This window comes from Vicia villosa, linkage group LG1, assembly GCF_029867415.1.
Source record: "Vicia villosa cultivar HV-30 ecotype Madison, WI linkage group LG1, Vvil1.0, whole genome shotgun sequence".
Taxonomy (NCBI): Eukaryota; Viridiplantae; Streptophyta; class Magnoliopsida; order Fabales; family Fabaceae; genus Vicia; species Vicia villosa.
The window spans coordinates 110,603,009-110,628,575 of record NC_081180.1 but is presented as its reverse complement, the minus strand read 5'-3'; the positions used below and the strand labels follow the sequence as shown (position 1 = coordinate 110,628,575).

At 36.5% G+C, this 25,567-nt stretch overlaps 1 protein-coding gene across 1 annotated transcript; it reads left to right on the top strand.

The window, feature by feature from the left end:
* Window positions 1–680: 680 nt before the first annotated feature.
* On the top strand, window positions 681–21,296 carry LOC131643832 (pullulanase 1, chloroplastic-like). The gene is made up of 28 exons (XM_058914162.1): window positions 681–1,000; window positions 1,105–1,249; window positions 1,330–1,382; window positions 1,472–1,580; window positions 1,879–2,015; window positions 2,119–2,318; window positions 2,420–2,569; window positions 2,686–2,746; window positions 2,898–3,018; window positions 3,707–3,797; window positions 3,883–3,976; window positions 4,142–4,237; window positions 4,365–4,505; window positions 4,841–4,891; window positions 5,248–5,318; window positions 5,477–5,569; window positions 16,312–16,402; window positions 16,771–16,842; window positions 17,494–17,550; window positions 18,673–18,741; window positions 18,845–18,901; window positions 18,993–19,067; window positions 19,280–19,368; window positions 19,549–19,626; window positions 19,947–20,085; window positions 20,464–20,573; window positions 20,653–20,752; window positions 20,848–21,296. Exons 1-28 carry the CDS (start codon window positions 806–808, stop codon window positions 20,956–20,958), a joined length of 2,856 nt encoding a protein of 951 aa, XP_058770145.1. The 5' UTR covers window positions 681–805; the 3' UTR covers window positions 20,959–21,296.
* The last annotated feature ends 4,271 nt before the right edge of the window (window positions 21,297–25,567 follow it).

Genomic DNA, 25,567 nt, shown 5'->3' with positions numbered 1-25,567 from the left:
ACACTCGGGCGGACGTTCAAACTCTACGATTACACATCGTTCGATGTTATCATTGACGAAATCTACTATCGCCTACCTTACGGAGACAAACGAAATATTGTGAAGCTCGAGTATCGTTCACCTTCAGCTGACAACGAAGGAAACATCGTTTACAACAACTTTGAGCTCAAGAACCGAGAGGATATTTTGGCGATGTGGCAAACATATTAGGATTTCGAAGAGAAATTCCCGCTCGAGTTCATAGCGACAGTGCAAAGAACGATCGAACGAATCTTAGAGATGTGCAAGCGTCCACCGTGCTATTGAAATATAATATTTAATTTGCTGTTTAAATCATTAATGTAATGCCGATTTTAATCTATGAATGTTGTTTTTATCGTTGCAATGTTGATTTTGTGTTATTTTATATCTGACTTATTTCGTAGATATAATACAGACATATTCCGTAGATGCATCTCCGAAACGTTTTCACGCTAAATAAAAAAAATGTATTTCCAAAAATACACATCCAAAAAAGGACCAATTTCAAAAGCACACATGATGGATAAGAATCAAAGAGTGTAATAAAAGTTTTCCTTTTTTTAAGGTACTATAATCTATAATTAGAACACATGAATTAATTGAAAAGGTTTTTAACTTTTTGTGAGTGTAAAGTGATTGATATTTTGACTACACGCATGCATGTGCATTCTCTCTATCATCTACACAAGGACAAGAACAGAAAATGGAATCACCTACTTCACTCACTCATCTCATTCACACGTTAACCGTCTCTGTGTCACAGTGAAGAGAGAAACAGCGAAAAATGCTTCGGTTAACATCACCATTTTCTCCTTCTTTCTCTTCAATTTCCAACCCCAATCTCCCTTCATCCTTTTCTCGCCCTTCACTCTACCGTCCTAATTCCTCCCTCCAAACAACTTCACTTCGCTTCAACACCCTACCGCCTCTTTCTTCCTCAATTTCATCCTCCGTAAACCAAACCACTCCCATTTCCCAGGTTTGAAGCTTAAACCACACACATTTTTGAATTTCATATAGTTTCATTTCTGAAACCCCTTTTCTGTTAAAATTTCAAACTTTTGGTTTAAACATGATGGTCAGATGGAAGATAGTTTGTTGCTGTACTCAAGAGCTTATTGGGTTAGTGAATCTGTTATTGCTTGGAACGTTGATGTTCAAAACGGGGTTTGTTACTTGCTTTCCAGTAAAAATGCTTCATTGAGCATTTCAAATTCTCAAATTCAAGGTTTTGTTTTCTAACCTTCTACTTTCTTATTTATATTTGATTGTAGTTGAACATTGACTCGTTGGATTGATAATTGATAGGTGAGGATTTGAAAATTAAGCTTCAAGAGGATAAGGCTGGCCTTTCTGCAAATGTAATAGCTTTTTGGTTCCATTATTTTTGACAGTTTGGTCGTTTTTAGAGAAGCACTGTTTACTTAATACTTCAATTTTGTGTCTGTAGGTGGTAGAGAAATTTCCACATATTCGAGGTTACAGAACTTTCAATTTGCCATCTGGTTTGGATGTTAAATCGCTTCTTAAATCCCAGTTGGCGGTTGCTATTTATGATTGTAAGTTCTTTATGCCTTCAGTAGCACATAAAAGTATACTTAGAAGTTATAGAATAGCATACATTTGTGTTCAGCAGCACCTGTAGTAGCATAGTTCAGTTAGTTTTTTACCTATGCTGCACTAGACTGTGTAAAATAAAAACTCTATGCAGCACGTGCTTTGCACTATCTTAAAATGTGACTTTTTCTTATATTTGAGACAAAAAAGTTCCAATTTTTATCCGTCTATATATGGGGCTAAAGGGAGTAGTGACTACTAGTGTCTACTAATAGCATTTCCTTTCATGATTTTGCTCAGCTGATGAGAAATGCAGGAATTGTACTGGTTTACAATTACCCGGTGTTTTAGATGAGCTATTCTCATATAATGGCCCCCTTGGTGCACTTTACTCAGAGGAAGCCGTGTCACTATACTTGTGGGCACCTACTGCTCAAGTATATTTTCTTCCATTGAAATAGCTTCAAAATCTTATGACTCTCTCTTCAGCCTTATCTTCATATTAAGATAGATCTGTGCACTTTTTTTGGGTGAAAACAGTCGGTGTGTGCTTACATCTATAAGCACCCATCAGGAGATGATCCCATAGAAATTGTTCCCCTTGAGGAGGAACATGGTGTTTGGAGAACTAACGGGCCAACGAGTTGGGAGGGTTGTTACTATGTTTATGAAGTATGTGTATACCACCCTAGCACTTCACGGGTTGAAAAATGCTATGCAAATGATCCATATGCCAGAGGGTAATAACAATTTATTAATAACAATTCTATGTGATTAAATATAAAATTTAATTTTCTAATGATTTGTTGTTTTAATCTCTTCTATTTTTCTATTTAAGCAGACTTTCATCAGATGGCAGGAGGACTTTTCTGCTTAATCTTGACTCAGATGAGTTAAAACCTGATGGATGGGATAATCTGGCAAATGAGAAACCCATTTTACATTCTTTCTCTGATATAAGCATATATGAACTGCATATTAGGGATTTCAGGTAGCTATTTAAATATTTATTGGCATCCTTAATTTTATTCAAAGATGATTCTATCTTTGCTGAAAATTCACCTAAAGTGATGTTATTCTGATTTCCTTCTGCTTGTTTCCATTTAGTGCTAATGACCTCTCTGTGCAACCTGAATTTCGTGGAGGTTATCTGGCCTTTACTTTGCCGGTAATTCTAATATCTCAGTCTTTCTAATGGTGCAGTTCGATATTAAGAATTACCATTTTTACGTATAGTAATGGGCATAATTCTTTTTTCGCTTATTATGCTGTCTTATTATATCGTCTTATTTGAATCATCTATGAGTATATGTTTGAAGGATTCAACAGGTGTACTTCATCTAAAGAAATTATCTAGTGCTGGTATCACCCATGTCCATCTATTGCCAACATTTCATTTTGCTGGGGTTGATGATCAAAAGGAGAACTGGAGAAATGTTGGTAAGATTTATAACATACTATTGTCTGAATAAAACCTTGTTTGCGATTAAACCCCCTCCTTCAAGCAAGCATCTTTCATGGAACTTCTACATCTTAAATGTGTCATACTTGAACTTTTATTTTTATAACACAAATGTTTTTTTTCTTCCCAATGTTTATAACTCATTTGCAAATTCGGAATCGGTAAATATATTTTGAAATGTGAAAAGAAATTTCACTTGTGGTAGTCTAAGTTATGCTTCCCACTGTCTTAAGGGTAACTTTGTCTTCGTCTTAGTCACTACTTTGTCTATAATAGAATACACATGAAGCTTTGTATGCATTTCTAAGGTCCATTCATATTTGTTCCCCATCCTTCTATCACACAGCTTGTTATCTGTTGTTTTACATGTATTTCATAAAATCAATACAATGATGATACATACATACATATATCCCAATGCTATTTGTTTTTCTCTTCATACACATATCTTTGCATATGTATATATGTGAATTTGTGTTTGTGTCTTCCTTCTCACATGCTTACCCATCACAAGTGGCATCTCTTGTTTCTTTATTTAAATTGTAGAAACCTGATTTCCGATCTCTTTGTTTTGAAGCTCTTAGCTAAGATCTGCGACATTACATGTTCTTGATTATATTGATATAAATAAATTGTCTTATGTTATCTGACTTACCACACTTATAGATACGTCAATTTTGGAAAGCTTGCCACCTGATTCAGATCAGCAACAAACACTTATTACAGCTGTTCAAAATTTTGATGGATATAATTGGGGGTAAGTATGTAAATACCACAGTGATGGACAGTTCGGATATGTGCATACGCTAAAGTTTTCTTATTTATGTTCTCGTCTTAATAAGGTACAACCCTGTTCTTTGGGGTGTCCCTAAAGGAAGCTATGCAAGTATTCCAAATGGTCCAAACCGTACAATTGAGTTCCGTAAGATGGTTCAGGTATGAATTTGATGTAATTTGATGTTTTTAACCTGTTGTTAAATTCATGGATTAATATTTGGAATTCTTTTTGAAATGTGGAAGAGTAATATACCCTTTTCTATTGTACTTTGTTGGTTAAATTAATATTGTTTTGCTGTCTTTTGGAACTTATATACATTGCAGGCTCTTAATCATATTGGCTTTCGCGTTGTGTTGGATACTGTCTACAACCATTTGCAAGGAAATGGGCCCTTTGATGAACATTCTGTCCTTGATAAGGTCAGGAATTATCAAGAATTTTTCTTTAGTTGGCCTGCAATTATTTAGATACGTATGTGTAGCTGTCTTTGAGTATTTTTTCATTAAGCCTATCAACTTCTGTGGTGTGAAAAAATGTATCTTATAGATTGTTCCAGGTTATTATCTAAGAAGGAACACTGATGGTTTCATTGAGAACAGTACTTGTATGAATAATACTGCGAGTGAGCACTTTATGGTTGAGCGTTTGATCCTCGACGATCTTGTACACTGGGCAGTCAATTACAAGGTGATTGTTGATATCTTCACTTGTTCCTACTTATTTCCTTTTCAATTTGTGTGATTTAGACACTATCTTTTTTTTAGTTTTTTTTTTTAGTTTTGGGGGTGGACCTTATAAATTCCTCATAGTATATCATTGATTTTATGTGCGGCTTACAGTTTTTTAAAGAATTTTTCTAGCTCATGGAAGCTCTATGGAAGTTTCTGTCTTATTTGTAGGGAGATTAAGCAGCCTGCAGGCTTTGCAATTTTTGTTTTTGTTTTTGCTGTATAACTTATCCTGATTTGAAGGATTCTTTACACCCTCTCCTTAATTGACCATATGATGCCTTTTCTTTTCAGATTGATGGGTTCAGATTTGACCTTATGGGTCATATAATGAAGAGCACTATGGTATGTAATTCACTTTGGCATTTTACTGTGACTCAATACAAAAGTATATAAGCAAATAAATGCAAGATAGGGGGGGTAGACAACACTCGGTCGTTTGAGAATGCTCACGTGATTTCCTGGCAAGTGTGTGTGGCTCACAATTTAGATATCAGAGTATATGGTGCAATAGTGATTAAAAGTTAAATTATGGGTTAAACAAAAAAGAACTTTAGTAGTTTCTTGCTCTCTTATTTTGGATTATGGGTTGAATCCAAAAAATAAATTGTTAATAACATATGAATCTGATATCATAGATGAATGTATGACGTGCAAATAAAATAAATGAAGTAAATATCGATTTTGTGACATGGATGCAGCTGAACGCGAAAAATGCTCTCCATCGATTAGCAAAAGAAAAAGACGGAGTTGATGGTTCCAACATCTACATGTACTTGTTCTCCAATGTAGATTTTTATTGAATTATACCCATTGGTGAATTTCTATATGATTTTCGCCCCTCTTCATTTTACTCATGCATGTAGTAACTTTTCCTCATTCCGAGATTAATTTTCTTCATTTTCAATTTAATTGAAAATTGAAAATCAGATATGGTGAAGGATGGGACTTTGGCGAAGTTGCAAAAAATGGACGTGGGATAAATGCTTCTCAATTCAATCTTTCTGGAACACAAATTGGGAGGTAGGTTTTTCTTATTACGCTATATGTTGCTTAATAATCTTCCAATTTTTTTTAAAACTCCAAATGTTCAAGATAGAACTTCCGGCGTCTTAAGCGTCTGTTTGGTTCAATGGAGGAGAGGGGAGAGATTTTAATGGAGTGGAGGAGTAGACAAGAGAGGTATTTTAGTTAAATATGTGCTTGGTTCAAAAGAGGGGAGGGGAGAAGAGGAATTTTAATTAAATATATGTTTGGTTTATAAGGGGAGGAGAGATTTTTTAAAACTAATTTACTTTTTTTTCTTCTTAAAATCCTACAACATTATGTTAAGTAAAATAGTTATGCGTAGCAACATATTCGAGTATATTTTACCAAAAGAAATTTGTCCAGTCATAAACAACGCAAATTATCAAACACAATGTTTAATGTTATAAATAAATTAATACAAATGAAAAAAATGAATTATAGTATGAAATTTAAGAATAAAAACAATTATAAAAAGAACAAAGTAAAACACATAGAAACAAAAAAATATAGTCGTAATAATGAAAATAATAAAGTTTCCGTGAAAAAGTAAAAATGAAAATGACGTTGATTTGGAAAAAAACGGGAACAACAATGGTTGTAACATATGATGTTCACTTGAGGTAGAAACAAGCTTTTAACATGTTTTCACGAGTTGGTTACAATTTTTCACCGATTTTGTTCGATCTTGCTACAATATACGATTCTACATGCAATCTAGAGTGTTGGCGGTGGGTGAGATCGCAAAATCATAAGACTTTAAGATCTAGATCAAGATCTTAACAACCTTGGATGACAAAGTAGACACAAAACAAAGTAGGAAGGAGACCGTCGGTGGTAACTCAAAAAGTTGTAAGCAGGATGAGGACGAGGCTAAGTCAACAGAAGGCTCAGGTGGAACTGCGCCAGGAGAATAAATTGGAACAGTTGCAGAATCATTAGATTTAGTAGCAGCAGTCTTTGGAGCTGAATCACTGGAATTAATAGGATCAGTTTCTGGAGTTTCAATATGTTGACGCTCATAAATAATACCATATTGGCAGAACTCAAGGTTACCTTGTGAGCATGGATAACTTTAAGTAAAGACAAATGATTAGAGGAGCAGGTATCACCTTAGAAGTAGTAACATATGTTGTAAACCAGATGTAGGGGGTGAAACAAAGAATTGTGTATCCTCAAAGAAAGTAACATCTGCTCAAATATAAAAATTAATATGTATATGGAGATTAACACCCAGTTGATTTCTAGAATAGCCCAAAAACACACGTTTGATAGCTCGTGAAGACAATTTATTGCGGCCAGAAGATAGATTATGAACAAAACATGTAGAGCCAAACACACAGAGGGATTAACATAAAGGGGGTTCTTAGGAAACAAGAGTGAGTGTAGAATATTATTATCTTACACTGAGGATGACGTGCAATTTATCAAATAACAAGCAATGAGATAACATCACCTGAAATTTAGAAGAAGGTGCATGGGCTTTGATCAATGAAGTTTAAGTTGTTTCAACTAAATGACAATGTTTTCTTTCAACAATGCCATTTTGATGTGGGGTGTGGGGACAACTGGACTGATGTATGATACCATAAAAAGCCATGAAAAAGTTGAATGGTGCAGAAAAATTTTCTTTTGCATTGTCACTCCGCAACATTCAAATTACTTTTTCTAATTGGTTCTTTATCTCTGCACAAAACGCCGGAAAGACACCAAATAATTGTGAACGATCCTTCAATATAGTGATCCAAGTGCATTTAAGAAAATCATCAATGAAAGTGACATAATATATGTATCCCAAAGTAGACGGCAACCGACTAGAACCCCAAACATCAGAATGAACAATATCAAAGGGGAAATGGATCTTTTGTTGGAACTACTTGAAAAAAATGCTCTGACATGTTTGCCAAGTTGACATGGCTCACACTCCAATGACTTTAAATGTGAAAGTTGAACCAACACCTTTAGTTTATGTAAACTTGGATGGCCCAAATGACGAGGAAGGATATCCGGAGATGCACAAACACCACAAACAGTGGATGGATGATGATGAAGGTAATATAAACCTTGTGATTCATATCTTGTTTCAATAGTCTTTCCCATACTACAGTCCCTGTATAGCGAAAAACCCAGATGAAAATGTTATGGAACATTTGAGAGAGTGATTAAGTTTACAACTTGAAATCAAATTAAAAGGACAATCAGGTATAAATAACATATAATTTAAATGACACATAATTCAATGACAGAGATGGTAGATGTGAATTATGCCCAATACAAATAACTTGTACCTTAGAACCATTAGCAAGGGTAATATTGTGAGGTATTTTAAGAGGTGACAAGTTAGAGATAAGAGACGGATTACCAACTACATGATTAGGCATGGCAAAATAATCCGCCTCCGCCCCGAATCAAACAGGGAAAACCTGGGTGCGGGGCGGGAAAAACCCGGTTTTTAATTACGGGACAGGGGATGCTAATGCTTAAACCCGCCTCCGCTCTGCCATGTTGCCATGCCTATACATGATCCAAGGTCCGAATCTAAAATTCATAATCCCAGTCGGTGAGATAGGCAAGCTGTAGAATTACTAAAATGAGTGAGAATGTATCATGAGCCTTTGGTTCCGAATAAAGGGAACACTTTATAAGTGAGAGAACTCACACACCTATCATCTTAAGGTTTTGGGTGAGTATGTGGTGTGTCTCTCACAAAGGTGTGTCCCAAGTTAAAAAAGTGTTCCCTCGTTGTGATCCTCTGAGTAGCCTCTAACAATGGTATCAAGAGTCTCGTTTAAGATCCGGTGGGCCACCTGCTATCAGGTTTCCGCTATCGGGCCACCCACCATTTATTTCCATGCTCCAGTTGTCTAGTCCTGGGCATGAGGGGGTGTGTTAAGAGTCCCACGTCGGGCAATATATGGCCTGAACATGTGCTTATAAGTGGAGGCTATCCTCACTCTACTAGCCGGTTTTGTAGGGTTGAGTTAGGCCAAACCATATTTCTTAACAAAACATATTGGACTACCATCGAGCTACTAACCAAATATAACTTTGAATGACCTTGAAAGACAAATTTGCAGCAGGCAAGATAAAACCCAACAAAATTGGTAGGTTAAAGTGACCAAAGAATGACCTACGAAGTTTGAAACACAGCAAAACCTTCCGAAAAACCAACCAGCAGCGAAGAAAGCTCTGACTGACCTCTTAAAAGTGGGACCCACATGGTATTGATGGTCCCAAACGACACAACGGAAAAACGAGTCAGTTGATGTCAGCGGTGAATGAAAACAGCGACGGGAAGGCGACACGTGTATCTCACGCACCAGGAGACATCAGAGATTGTGGCGTGTAACACCCTTCTAAACCCCGTAGAAATTAATAAAATAATTCAGAGTAAAACATGAAAACAAGGGTGTCACAATTAATTAAAACAAATTATCACAAATTCATTGTCATGCTTTCACTAAGGAACAATCTGTCATAATACACAAACATCTCATGTTTACACAGCGGAGAATTCATCATACGGATAAGCATAACATCATCTATGCAATATCCCACATAATCTAATACAACAACATATAGAGTATCATCATAAAACTCTAATCTAACGTTCCCCCAGTGTTACAATATCAGAGCATGACACCGACGCTATACTAAACAAACTGACTCATGAGCTAATCCTCACCGAGCCAAAAGCCGCTACTCGCCAATCTGAAATCATCAAAGTAAGGGTGAGTCTCATCACAGTTAACAAATATTATTGCATCTTAAATAACAACACATCATAGTTATGTTATTCACCCAATTCATCATATTCAGATTATCAGGAACATCTATCATTTACACAAACATCAACAGAACACATCTTTCAAGCAGACAATCATACTCGACGTTAATCCAACAAAACACACAAACAACACATCATCAATATTTATAACATTGGAATACATCCAATCATGTTATAAAAGTATGCATATGTATGAACTGACACTATGCATGTGGTACCAAAATTCGTGAATCATATTCACAGGACTTCTCTCCACGATACTGCCCTCTAGTCGCTCACACCCCACATGGGCACACGACTATTGCTTCATCGCTCACACCCCACATGGGCACACGATGACTTCCCGCTAATCTCCGCACAATGGGAATTAGCCTTCCAATGCAAATGTTTTATGAATAATGCACACATGACACATACTTACATCTTCATACATCATCATCATTCCGATGCTTAACATCGCTTAACACCTCTTACCAATAAGGTCACAACAAGTATGTACATGTTTAAGCATCATTCAATCATTCGCATACATACACCACATCATCACAATAACATACACATCATAGTAATGTTAATTGCCACCATAACCAACATATTAATATTAACAACATATTAATATTCACAATCATCAATCATTACCATCGTCATACATTGTTACATCTATCATCATTACACACCATGTAATAAATTGATAACAACTCATCAACATAATCACAAAACATGTATTCATTTACGACATGTTATAAACCAACATCACCCAATGGATATCATAATCTCATCACCAATACAAACATGTAACAATAATCATATATAAATAAGCACATATTTGCTACAATCATCATCATCATCAAGAATAGCAACATATTTTTATCATCATTCTAAAACCAATCAAATCATCATCACTTAGATCGTTTAATAAGGTTCAGTTAGCCCAAAACGGCGCATCAAATGAACCAACGGTTAGAAAGTTATGCCTCTTTAAACTTTCATAAAATATCACAAAACATCACAGCACGCGGCGCCATCACACATTCGCGGCGCGGGACGAATCGGAACAACGCCTTCGCGGCGCGGTCACCTGTTCGCGGCGCGTACTGAACTCTACCTTCAGGTTCGCGGCGCCTCCTCTTTGTACGCGGCGCGAACCGCGATTCTAAAAACCCCAATCTGCAGAAAAACAGCATTCCATATATCCCAAACACCCCAACACATACCGGTGCGAACATGGAGAATTAGAATGCACAAACAACACAAAAACCACTTCGTAATACATCAATTACACATCAATTGAGATCATAACAACATAGATATCATGGATTCAAACATAGGGATCAAACATCATACAATTCTATCCCAATCCCTAAATCTATCATACGACCCAATTGACTCAACAACATCCCTAATCAACATCATTATCCAATAACACAATAATAGATGATAACCGGAGAGTCCCCCCTTACCTTAGCCAAGAGTGCTCAATCTTTGGTCTCTCCATCTTCAGCTCTCCTTCGGTTCTTCGTGTTCCCCAGAACCTCTGTTCTTTCACGTTCTTTCTTCTTTCTTTTCCCAAATTCCAAAATGTTTTATGAAAATAACATTTTAATTAGTAAAGGGCTTTACCAACATAGCACCCCCCTCTTTACTAACACCACACTTGGCCCAATAGCCCATCTCATAATTCTTTCCAAATAATTCCACCAAAATACCGAATAATTCCAAATAGTAATTTAATTTCCAATTAAATTAAATTTAGAAAATATGGGGTGTTACAACTCTCCCCCACTAAAAGAGTTTTCGTCCTCGAAAACATACCTCAAGTAACCAGCTCGTATAAGAGTCCTTCACCTGAGTCTCCAGCTCCCAATCAACATTACCATCAGTCAATCCTAAAAATCCATCTGACATAACCAACAGGAAACATGTTTCACACATTCAAATCCCAGTTCTTATGTCACCTTTGACTATCCAAAGTATACCACCCGCTATATCTCCAAAAAGATTAGCACAACAGAACATAGGTACAACCTATACAATACGCTCAACAAACGAGTAATACAATTACATAATTTATAGTATGATCACACTGATCAACACTGCAGTAATGCATTCCATCTACCAAACATACCAACCTTAGACACACCTTTCCATCTAAGTGATAATGTAATACTTACATTTTTCATCAACCACTTCCTTCAAGAACTCAATACTCGTATTCTTATACCATTGAATTCCAATTATCTGACTCCTCTTAAGTCACACCAGTAATTATCCAACACGTTACATTCCGTTTTTTCCGCACTACTCTGACTACTCATCACAATCACCCATACCAAATAGATTTCTGAGTTTTACCTGATTCCGACTCTCTTTACTCCTTCGTTTCAAGGATCATTCTTTACCATCCATGGTACTAATCCACCACTCATCAATACTTACTCGCACTTAAAACCAAATTCCTGATTTACTTCATCTATTAAACATTCCAACCATCGGAATGAGTGCACACACAAGTAATTATAATCACGCTCGTCATCCTCGATACACCATTTCTTACAAAACAACTCGATTTGAGTTTCGCTCTTTTCTAAGAATTAAATCAATTTCTCCCTTCATAGAGTATAATTCCTCATTATATCTGGAATCTACAATAACCCCTTGACAACAACACAAAAATATCACAACGTCACATAGCATCAACTCTTCGTTTTAATTCCGCCGAATACGTACTCGTTAATTACGCACAACCATAATAACATATTCATCATCTCGGCAATTATTCAAAGGAGTTATAATTCTCCGACACGACATCCTTACATCCACTGAATTCTAAATCCAACATATAGCTCAATACATATTCTCTATGTAGGCTTCCGACATATTAATTCCTTACTTCCCGCGAGTAGTACTCATAACACTACTCCTCATCACAATTTTTGCTGCGCGACTCTGATTACCTGTCTTAAGTCATCCTCCACCATATTGTACTCTTTCGTATTCACTTCTTCATAAGTTCACACAACATAGTGAGTGATTATTCTCACGGCTCAGTATCCATCACATCTTAAACCATTAAGGTAACAAAACAAGCTTATCTCTTCTATATGATTTCATCTACTACCAACAAGAGATTTAGGGTGATCAAGTCCTAAATTTGTCAATATTAGTTGAAAATCATATTTAAGCATAAACCGTCGTTACTACATAATAGTGTCCATTTTCCGAGTTTGCACCCAAACTCATTAACATCGTCATAGCCCAATAATTCACTACGGTGTCCTTCTAGGATATCCTTCAGAAGCTCATAACATCAGTTACGCAAATCCAATCACTCAACCTCATTATACTATTCTCGTCGATTCCGAATTCACCGCCTTTACCTTGGTAATTCAAAATCAACCTATCGATCAACTCAACATCATCTTTCTGACCTTCTCTAATCTCGTTAAGAATACCACTAGTCATCTTCTAGCATACTCAATCTAACACTATTAGGATCATCTTCACATACCAATTCAAGTCTCAAAATTGTCCAATTAAATCCAACTCATTCATCATTAGCACCGACACATTTAAAGACTTCTTACGCAACACAATAGCACAATATTTTCCTCATTAGGATGGTAATTCAAACCAGAATCCTAATCCTAAAAAAATATACTCTAATCATCTCTACTTCCTCATATTAAGCCCTTTCTGATCAAAGAGGTACTTCAACTCTTATAATCGCAAAACACTTTGAATTTTGAACCATACAATTAACCTGCAAGACCAAGACAACATCCATAACTCGTGGTTTTAATCCAAATCTATTACATCCTTATAACTTAAGCGACGCATTCCCCCGCCGAAGTCCGCTTTCTGCAACATCACGACAACAATCCTCCTTGCAAACTCGTAACTGAACCTCTTCCGAGACGCAAGGCTACTCAACTGACAACTTCGCAGTACACCAGCAAAGCTGACACATCACAACTCAATTCCCAGTGAAGTCTTAATTCCAAGTCACCTTCAACTCGGGAAACAACAAACTCCGACAACGCTCGCACTGTTTCCAACAACAGCCTACTGAATCAATCTTCTTCAACTGAAACATAACCGAGAAGCGAAGCTTCTCCCCCACTTGTTTCAATCCCACACCTGCAACAAACAACCAAGTACCGACAGTGATTCACTCACATGTCGCATACCAAGGAATAAAAATGCCGACAGTATTCAACCGTCGTGCAACTCAACTGACTCAACAATTGGCCGGACGGACCGACCTGCTCTGATACCACTATTGTAACACCCTTCTAAACCCCGTAGAAATTAATAAAATAATTCAGAGTAAAACATGAAAACAAGGGTGTCACAATTAATTAAAACAAATTATCACAAATTCATTGTCATGCTTTCACTAAGGAACAATCTGTCATAATACACAAACATCTCATGTTTACACAGCGGAGAATTCATCATACGGATAAGCATAACATCATCTATGCAATATCCCACATAATCTAATACAACAACATATAGAGTATCATCATAAAACTCTAATCTAACGTTCCCCCAGTGTTACAATATCAGAGCATGACACCGACGCTATACTAAACAAACTGACTCATGAGCTAATCCTCACCGAGCCAAAAGCCGCTACTCGCCAATCTGAAATCATCAAAGTAAGGGTGAGTCTCATCACAGTTAACAAATATTATTGCATCTTAAATAACAACACATCATAGTTATGTTATTCACCCAATTCATCATATTCAGATTATCAGGAACATCTATCATTTACACAAACATCAACAGAACACATCTTTCAAGCAGACAATCATACTCGACGTTAATCCAACAAAACACACAAACAACACATCATCAATATTTATAACATTGGAATACATCCAATCATGTTATAAAAGTATGCATATGTATGAACTGACACTATGCATGTGGTACCAAAATTCGTGAATCATATTCACAGGACTTCTCTCCACGATACTGCCCTCTAGTCGCTCACACCCCACATGGGCACACGACTACTGCTTCATCGCTCACACCCCACATGGGCACACGATGACTTCCCGCTAATCTCCGCACAATGGGAATTAGCCTTCCAATGCAAATGTTTTATGAATAATGCACACATGACACATACTTACATCTTCATACATCATCATCATTCCGATGCTTAACATCGCTTAACACCTCTTACCAATAAGGTCACAACAAGTATGTACATGTTTAAGCATCATTCAATCATTCGCATACATACACCACATCATCACAATAACATACACATCATAGTAATGTTAATTGCCACCATAACCAACATATTAATATTAACAACATATTAATATTCACAATCATCAATCATTACCATCGTCATACATTGTTACATCTATCATCATTACACACCATGTAATAAATTGATAACAACTCATCAACATAATCACAAAACATGTATTCATTTACGACATGTTATAAACCAACATCACCCAATGGATATCATAATCTCATCACCAATACAAACATGTAACAATAATCATATATAAATAAGCACATATTTGCTACAATCATCATCATCATCAAGAATAGCAACATATTTTTATCATCATTCTAAAACCAATCAAATCATCATCACTTAGATCGTTTAATAAGGTTCAGTTAGCCCAAAACGGCGCATCAAATGAACCAACGGTTAGAAAGTTATGCCTCTTTAAACTTTCATAAAATATCACAAAACATCACAGCACGCGGCGCCATCACACATTCGCGGCGCGGGACGAATCGGAACAACGCCTTCGCGGCGCGGTCACCTGTTCGCGGCGCGTACTGAACTCTACCTTCAGGTTCGCGGCGCCTCCTCTTTGTACGCGGCGCGAACCGCGATTCTAAAAACCCCAATCTGCAGAAAAACAGCATTCCATATATCCCAAACACCCCAACACATACCGGTGCGAACATGGAGAATTAGAATGCACAAACAACACAAAAACCACTTCGTAATACATCAATTACACATCAATTGAGATCATAACAACATAGATATCATGGATTCAAACATAGGGATCAAACATCATACAATTCTATCCCAATCCCTAAATCTATCATACGACCCAATTGACTCAACAACATCCCTAATCAACATCATTATCCAATAACACAATAATAGATGATAACCGGAGAGTCCCCCCTTACCTTAGCCAAGAGTGCTCAATCTTTGGTCTCTCCATCTTCAGCTCTCCTTCGGTTCTTCGTGTTCCCCAGAACCTCTGTTCTTTCACGTTCTTTCTTCTTTCTTTTCCCAAATTCCAAAATGTTTTATGAAAATAACATTTTAATTAGTAAAGGGCTTTACCAACATAGCACCCCCCTCTTTACTAACACCACACTTGGCCCAATAGCCCATCTCATAATTCTTTCCAAATAATTCCACCAAAATACCGAATAATTCCAAATAGTAATTTAATTTCCAATTAAATTAAATTTAGAAAATATGGGGTGTTACATGGCGGATGTTGCTTAACACATGAGGGCATAGCTTCGGCGGACGACTGATTGGCGATGTCTAATTCTAGTGGTGGCGCATGTATCTATAGTGGCGGTGGCAACAGCGGCTCTGATGGCTGATCTGACTACTGTCAGTGGTGGTTGTAGCTCTTAGGGATTTCTCGTGACCAAATGACAATCAAACAAAAATAAATTAGGGTTAACCTTGACGCATGAACCCATTTTGAAAAATCTGGATCTAGATACCATATTGAATATGAATATTTCTTGTTGAAAACAACCATTTATATTCATATAATCTAAATAGGAATGCAACCTTATCTAATTCCTAAAGATACTAACAAATCATAATGTAAAAAATATCAATATCCCATAATTGCTTACTTTTGTCTTTCTAATTTCAAAATACTCTAAATATTTGTTTTGTTGATTTGTCATGCTGGAATGTTATATTCAGCTTTAATGATCGAATTCGTGATTCCATGCTCGGTGGATCCCCATTTGGCAACATTCTTCAACAAGGTTTTGTGACTGGCCTACTTTTGCAGGTGTTTTTTTTACAACTCAATTCCTATCCTGCTCACGCACACGCAAGTACACATACGCACGCCCGCACACAGACATACGCACAGGCACACACACGCGCCCACACATGCACGGACACACACGCACACGCACACGCGTGCGCTCATACACACATATATGTCACTGTATATTTTTGGCCACTTCCTTAGATGTTTTATGGATCCACTCCTACCTATTACTTACCCATTAACCACTTCATAATAAACATCTTTGGCTCTACTAGCATGATTCTAATGAGATTTGTTGCCACAAGCTAGCGTGATCCCTTTTACTGCTTGCATACTATTTTAATTTGAAAACTTGAGTGTTGAGTTTCATCCTATTTCTGCAGCCTAATGGCCATGATCACGGAACAGAAGCTAATATGAAATCCATGCTTGCTGCATCAATGGATCAGATCCAGGTTTTGACTTTATGAAGTTTTGTATTATATTTTAAGTTAAAAATACTAGAACAGACTGCTGAAATTATTGAATATTGCGGTGCCTGCTGGCAAAGTTTATATTTTCCTGGTTGCATTTCATGTAAAATTTTGTTGTAATATGTTTTTGACTCGCATCCATTCATCTTTGTTTGTTTCAATTTTTTAATAGGTGTTTTGCTTTAGACATCTATCTGATTAGTTAGCATTAAGAACAAGGGAGATGGTTAGAAAGTTCTCTACATTTTGGATGAAAATTAGCTCACAATAGTTTGACGTGATTTCATAGTTGAAGTTCACTTCTTTGGCTTCTCATATACTCAACTTCAAAATAATTATAACTTATACTATTTATTAACCCACCTACAAAGCCCCTAAGATGGATTCTTGGTAGTGTAGCAGCTACAACTCTTATTGGAGTATCATATATGTAAAATGTAGTATGCATATGCTTTTGATGGGATAAAACTTTTGGTCATATAACATTAACAATTTACTCAGTTTCTCTTACTTTCTCTTTCACCCATCCCCCTTAGGGAGTTGGTGTCCTTGTAACTCAAATCAATTTGATATTATTCTGTATAAACAAAATTTGGTATATACAAATTATTTGTGGTCTTTCATATTTTCTAGATTGGAATGGCTGGAAACTTGCAAGATTTTGTGCTAACCAATTCCAAAGGAGAAGAGGTATTGACTTTGTTCCACCTGCTATGTCTATTGGAGTTAAACGTGCACTATGCATACTGTTTAAAAAAACACCATGGCTCTGTTTCATTTGAAACCGGATCACAAATTTTAACATTTGGTTAATTGAATTGCACTAGTAATTGTGAAGTATTATTAAAATTATGATTTAGTTCTTATTTTATTTTTTTGATGTATGACCTAGTATGCTTTCTTTTTTAGGAAAAATTGTATATTTAAAAATTGAAATATACATAATTTAATGTTGTTATCATTATTTTACTCTGCTGAAAATGGATGACTCTTGGGAAAGTAGCTTGTGGGCTCTGGTGGAGGTAGGGCCAATGGCAATATGTAGGCCTAGTGGTGATCGTGGTCAATGGTCATAACTGGGGAGTAGTAGCAATGGCAGTTGCCGTATGGTAGAGAATGGTAGTCATGGCCTATGAGTTTATTGTGGTCAGCACCAATGATTGGCGTGGCGGCAACAATAATGACAATATTAGTAGCTAGATATTCTTATCCCTTGAGTTAACTTTTAGGGTTAAGATAAGACCTTAAACCTAAATTATAAGCTGTAACTACAGCTTATCCTAAATGTGTTATTGAGCCACCCATGTTTTGCCACACTCTAAATAGAAGATTATGGTGGAAGTTGATGTTGATCCATGTAGCCGACCCCACTTAGTGGGATAACACTTGGTTGTTGTTATTGTTGCTGTCTAGATAACACATTTTAGGTGTTAGACAGTGTTGCTGTTGGACCATCCACATTTGTCCATGCTCTAGACGTGGCTATGGAAGTATCAATGATAGCTGCCAAGTGGTAAGAAAGGTGCTGGTTGAGGTGTTAATGAAGAATGGCAGCAATGGAAGTGGTAGATAGTGGGAAAGGTGGAAGTTATGACAAAGTTATACGTAAACAGGGGATAGCAATGATGGTGAAGTCTGTAGTGGAGATAGTTCTTGAAGTATGAAACTTAGGTGGTGAAAGTCGACACATTATACGTGCATAAAAATGGAGGTGTATTTTCTCTAATAGATATCTTCAAAGATTTATACCTGTAGGTGGAATGAGAACTCTTTCTTTGAGAAATCCTGCCTAATAACTTATTATGATATCAGGTGAAAGGGTCAGAAGTATTAACATATGGTGGGACACCCGTTGCTTTTGCCTCATCCCCCATAGAGACGGTATGATATTCAAGATTTTAAAGTATCAATATTGAGCATCTTTATCAAAAATTTCAATGTGACGGGGGATAAAACATTTTGAACATCTTTAGTTGTTTTGCAGGTCAATTATGTTTCTGCTCATGATAATGAAACCCTCTTTGACATTGTGAGCATAAAGGTAATACGACATGATCAATATTCTCAACATTCTACTTTTCTCATTCAATTTTTTTCTGGGTCTTTGGTACAAAATCATTCTTTACTTTCAGACTCCGATGGATATCGGTGTAGCTGAGAGATGCAGGATAAATTATTTGGCAACAAGTGTTATAGCATTATCACAGGTAAGAAGTTCACTGCTAAAATCAGAGATTTTGTATTTCTAGCATAGGAATTTTATTTTTTTTGGTCAAAATCTAGGATACAATTTTTTTTTTGACAATCTAGGATAAGTTAATACAGTTGCAAAAGTACTATAATCTGACTGCTCAGCAGATTGTAACTGTCAATTTCTTATAGGGAGACTATTATGGTACTAAGAAATTTCTGTTCTTAGGGCATACCTTTTTTTCACTCTGGTGATGAGATACTCCGCTCAAAGTCACTGGATCGAGATTCATACAATTCTGGGGATTGGTTCAACAGGTATTCTCTACATATTCAACTTCTGCTATACATATTAATCATCATTATTACTGTTTTAGCTTTGCCAAAATTAGTATCATCTATATCTTTATAGTGGCTACTCTTTTATTTTTGCAGATTTAATGTCACTTGGTAATTTGCTTCCTTCACCTAACTTCACTTTTAATCTCGCAATTTCAGGCTTGATTTCACATACAATTCCAATAATTGGGGCGTTGGTCTTCCTCCACGGGAGAAAAACGAAAAAAGCTGGTCATTGTAAGCATTTCAACATTTCATTATCACCTTTTAACAAATGACTGCAAATGCATTCCTCAAGGGTACTTATTAATGAATACATATATTTTTTATTAAAAAGTATGATATTCAATGTATCAGTAACACCAAGCATTACAATTTTCTTAACGCACTTGTTGGTATTCGCCTTCATAAAATGTCACACGAGAACAACGGGTTATATTGAGAAAACTTATGATTTGAGGGGTTTTTGAAACTGTTATTAAGGCAAAAATTTTCTTAGTTTACCACCTGTACTGCTTATGTTTACTACTTGATGATAGTATCCTTTGACTTTTCAGAATCCAACCAAGACTGGCAGACCCATCCTTCAGGCCTCAAAGGACAGACATCCTCGCTACCATGGACAATTTCTTAAACCTATTGCGTATAAGGTATTCTTCACCACTTTTCCGCCTGAGGACAGCAAATGCTATACAGGTGAGACATTTTAAATTTCATCATTATATAAAATTACTTCATCAATTAGTACATAGATACTGAAGTTCTTAGTCAACTTAATAAATATTCTTTATCAGCATCTACATATTTTCATCACATTAATTAACTTGAATTCTGAAGTATCAAATTCAGCCGTTAATGACTAAAATACTAATACTTATAATCATCGCCGTTGGGAATTAGTATCTATCGACCTGATTAAAACCGTATTTTGATTTGTTTGTTTTCTGATTGTTCTTGGTTTCTACTAATAGAGTAGCTACTAGCTACAACAAACATCAACGAATAAAACATTTACTATTCCAAGACCTAGGGTTTTTGGTACACAAGACATAAAATTTCTGGTCTTGTTTGCAGCAACGGGTACGCTTTCACAACACTGGACCATCATTGGCTTATGGAGTCATAGTGATGAGCATTGAAGATGGCCATGATGGTTTTCCTGGGCTGTCTCAGCTGGATCCCACGTATGTTAAAACATATTGCATTTTTTTTTGTTTGATAACGAGAGCATATTTTAATTTTGTTGACAATTGTATTGGGCAGATATTCATTCATTGTTGTCATTGTCAACGCGAGTCCACAAGAAGTATCATTTGTTAGCCCTTCCATGCAATTAAGAGGTCTTCAGCTGCACCCCATTCAGGTAACAATCGATTGCACCATCAATTGCTAGATTTTTTTTATCCGTTTATAATTTCAGATGAGGTGTTCAGTTCCATGGTGTATATTGTATTGTAGGAAATGTCATCTGATGACCTTGTTAAGAGTTCAAAATATGAGGCTTCTTCTGGCTGTTTTTCTGTGCCTCGAAGGACGACAGCTGTATTCGTGGAGCCAAGGAAAATCTGATGTGAGTGCTTCTATCGGATATGGATGTTAAGCCAATAATGTAATAATAATTGAGGACTATACTACTAGTAATTATGGTGCTAGGTTTGGTTCATCAGGGTGGTTCTTTTGGGACCATCACAAGGTTGAGATGGAACTGCAAATAAGGAAGTAGTATTTTGAGATGGAGCTGCAAATAAGGAAATAGTATTTTGAGATGGAATTGCAAATAAGAAAATTGTATTTTCAAAATTCGAACCTATGTTTGTTTTAAAAGGTTTCACACACTTGTGCAGTAATTGTTATGTAAAAACTAATGTTTGTTGAAGGTGTCTATGTGAAAGGCCCTCTTCTTCACTTGTGGCATAATTTCACACAGATTTTTCGTAATTTTTTCTTCTAGTACAAGTACAAGTAACCTACCGGATTTGAGTCTAGGAGAATAGACTAGATTTCTACAATGTGGGGGGAACCCAGGTTCAAATTTCGATTGGAAGAAGCACCACATTTATTGTCTGACATACTTTCAAACATACAAGGCAAACAAACCTGGGAAGAACCTATGGGAAACAACAACAGAAAAGTATGAAAAAGATCTTTTCGAATTAGGCATTACAACTAATACATCTAGATTAAAAAAAAATAAGCAAATAAAATGACACTAAAACATCCAAGGCAAACAAACCTTGCAAACTCTAATATTGTTTTCTAAAGCAACTTTCCTAGGCTTGGTAACTTGTATGCTGAAAATGAGTTTGTAGTGAAATTTCTGATAATTCAAACCCTCTACTTGGTTTTAGTGTAGTTGCTAAACTTAGAGTATCTCTAACAGGAGAATTAATTTTGAATTCTTGAACTACTTTTTGTGGAACCCAAGCAACGTTGCATTTTAGCAATATCTAAACAATTTTAATCAATTTTACTCTAATGATGATTTCAATAAACAATATATATTTTTTGTATTGCTTCCTGAAACAACTTTTATTGAAACGTGCACACATTGTTTGGTTTTGTTGCCCATTGTTTATATCACCTGCACACTTATTAAAATATCGGGGTGACATGTCCCTAACCCGTAACGGTGCGGGGAAAGCAGTCAAAGAGGGAAGTCATGTTCTCCAAGATAATAGGAGAAGTAACTACTCGTTTCTCATGCTATTTGGGGAGAAGTCTTGTTACTGTGTCTTTGGTGTCCAAGATCCACACTCAAGAGATTTCTATAAATATCTCAGCCAGAAGGTAGAGAAGAACAATCAACTCACTCTGAAATTATATACAAAGTCTTTCACATCCTTGTGTGAGCTTGTTCTAACGCCACAATAACCCTAAAATCCTCTGACAACCCTACACTGCAAGAGGTGTCACCTATTGTTCTTTTAGCAAGTACAATATGTGTCCACTCTGCGACCCCAATAAATATAACTTGGGTCATTATTACTTTAGATGGTCAGATCGCTAGTCACATATTCAACCTTGAACCCCTTCACACAATATGGTGAACAAGAAAGTAGCAACTCTGGCCAACACCAGTACAGATGAAGAGGACGCCATAATATAAATGTGTGCTGCTATGGACGACTTACGTCGTTAGAATCAGACTTTAGAGGATAACATCCTTCACACCCAACAACATCAACAAGAGGTTGACCCTCTTGAGGAGACTCGAGTCCTAGACCCCTACTTCTTTTTGATGAAATATGGGGGAGTTAGTTCCAGAGAACTTCAAGCCTTCTTCGTTGGCCAAGTTTCATGGGCTCAACAACCATAGGAACACGTCGCCTCCATCAACACACATGGAAATCATTAGAGCCTATGATTCTCTAAAATGCAAGCTTCTATCTGACACATTCATAGATGCAACATTAAGGTGGTACATGAGCCTACCACAAATCTCTATCACCAATTACCAAGACCTAATAAAGAAATTTGTTCATTAGTTTACGGCGAGCAGGCACAGAAAAATATGTACGACTAGCCTATTCAACATTCACCAAGGCCCGAATAATATTTGAGGGAGTACCTCGTTCGCTTTAATGAGGCGGCTATGCTGCTATGTATATTTGTCCTTTACTCATTCAACCAGTAGTAACCTTTAAATAATATTAGGTACGTTGGAGATGGGGGTCTCCATGCCACTATATATATTTTCTTTTGTTTGTTCAACCAATAGTTAGTAACTATTATAACGCCCCACACTACTTTAGGGATGATCGATTGAACCCACAAACCAACACGGGTCTTTTCAGACTGCTTTAGGGATGATCGACTGAACCCACAAATCAACACGGGTCTTTTCAGACTGCTTTAGGTATGATCGACTGAACCCACAAATCAACACGGGTCTTTTCAGCATCCTTTGACCTCACTCACACGCTTTCCGGGAAACTTTCCAAAAGGCCATCCATCCCATAATTGCTCAAAGTCAAGCACGCTTAACTATGGAGTTCTTATGGAACAGGCTACCGAAAAGAAGATGCATCTTGTTGGTATATGTAGTACCCATCAATCCTTATAAGCTTTCCTTTGACCATGCAATCCCATACCTACACGGCCTCCAGATTCCTCTCATTCCGATGTGGCGACCACCCTTGCCCTCTTCGGCATCAGGTGTTACATGCGGTGCACCCATCCCTCGCCTTCTTCGGCCTCGGGTGTTACAACTATCCCCATAACTTTTAATTAACATTAGTTACATGATGAATTAATTCGGGAGCTTAACTAAACTAATTTAGTAGTAAACACCAGTAAATTAACCAGTGATAGTTAATAGCTGTGATACAGGAAACTGATGCAAAACAAACTTGTATAACATTGAATTAGTGTTTTATGCAGTAACAGGGTAAAAAAATTTGTGTAGTAGCAGAGTAGGATAATTTTGACAGTAGCAGATCGAATTATTTAGTAGTAGCAGAGTTAGCAATTTTAGTATAATAGCGACCGAGTGGAATTAATAACAGACCCGAAAATTAATTAAATGACTAGTATAATTTAGGTGAGTTAGGAATTGATTCGGTACCTGTAAATTGGCGACGTTTTGGCGATGTTGTGTATATTGTACTATTGCGAATTTTGTGATGTTGCAGGAAATTAATATGGTGAGTAATTATCAATAATTATTGATATATTTTGGCGATGTAGGCAAATGCCTTGGCGACGTATTTAATGATGTTTGTGTTGTGTTGCATTTCATCAGTGTCTCATGAATTGCATATTTTAGCGACGAACTTGATTTGACAACTGCGACGTAGGCTTATGCCTGTTGGATGCTTCTGTTTATTGGCAATTGGCGATGGGGCTGAAGCCCTGGGTACCACATGCATGATGCATTTGTCGTGTCTCATTCATTTGTTTTGTTGCGACGTTGTGTGTGATTATATGATTTTGAATTTGAATCGTTTGTGATTGAAATTGAGACTTGAGATATATATTATAACTCGAACCGTAATATAATTTTTATCATGACTTTATTTATATAGTTTGATATCTCACCCTTTGCTTGTTTTCGCCGTTACCTTTATATTGGTAACGTGCAGGTGATGCTAGTGAGTGAAGGATTTAGCCGCCGTGAGTTGAGTCGGTTGTCGCTCTGATATGTAGCACTCGGGGGGACAAAACGATTGTTTTAATTATTATTTCTTTTGCTGAATATTCAATGGTTTTGGTTTAATTTGTAACTTAAAGTTACCTTGCAAAGATGCTACAACGTTATTTGAATATTTATGAAGGTTGATGATTCCGCTGCGAGTTAAAATGTTTATTTTGGATCAAAGTGATTATTTGAGGATTAATTAAATTGTCGTCTTTGTTATGTGCTATGTATCTATATGAAGGCAAGTAAGCCATAACTGTTTTTGAATGACGAATATGTGATACCTCAAATGAACGTGTTTGTAAGTTATACTCTGATTTTCCGTATAATTTATCGGGTAGATTTGGGGTGTTACATTAGTGGTATCAGAACAGGTCGGTCTGTCCGTCCAAGTGTCGTTTTGCAATTGTCTAACAATCGAGTATTGTTATTTGGTTCTAACCATTTTTGAATGACGAATATGTGATACCTCAAATGATAGGTTGATGCACCATGCTGACGGTAACTTCCATAGCTACTAATAATTTTAAAAGCACTTTTGTTACACTTGTTATTGATATTTTTTCTTATTCATTTACACAAATGTATCATATCGTACTTTTATTGCATACACAAGTTTGATAATGTGGTAGGGTATACTGAGGATTGACCACATGCTTGCATGTATTCCTCACGCAGAGGGAATAATGCTCTGCGACCATTCATGTGTATATTTACTAGACCGCACATGATGACATCAACTGACATGTTGCCTTTGACCCTGTTTCATTATACTCCAGATGGCTGGCATGTGGGAGAAATATGATTTGCAAGTATCTGTCAAAGAGATGCATGCGTCAATTTAGATATGTATAGATTATTCCGAGACCCCCCTTCGAGTATGCTCCTGAATGCCTTGGTTTACCGGCGGTCAAGGAGGAGCCAATGGATTAGGATTATGCATACACATTAGGTTATGTTTTTTTTGGTTGTATTTTGAGATGTTTTAGTATTGTTTTCCATATTTTGAGAATAAATATTATGAGATGTTTTTTTTTAATT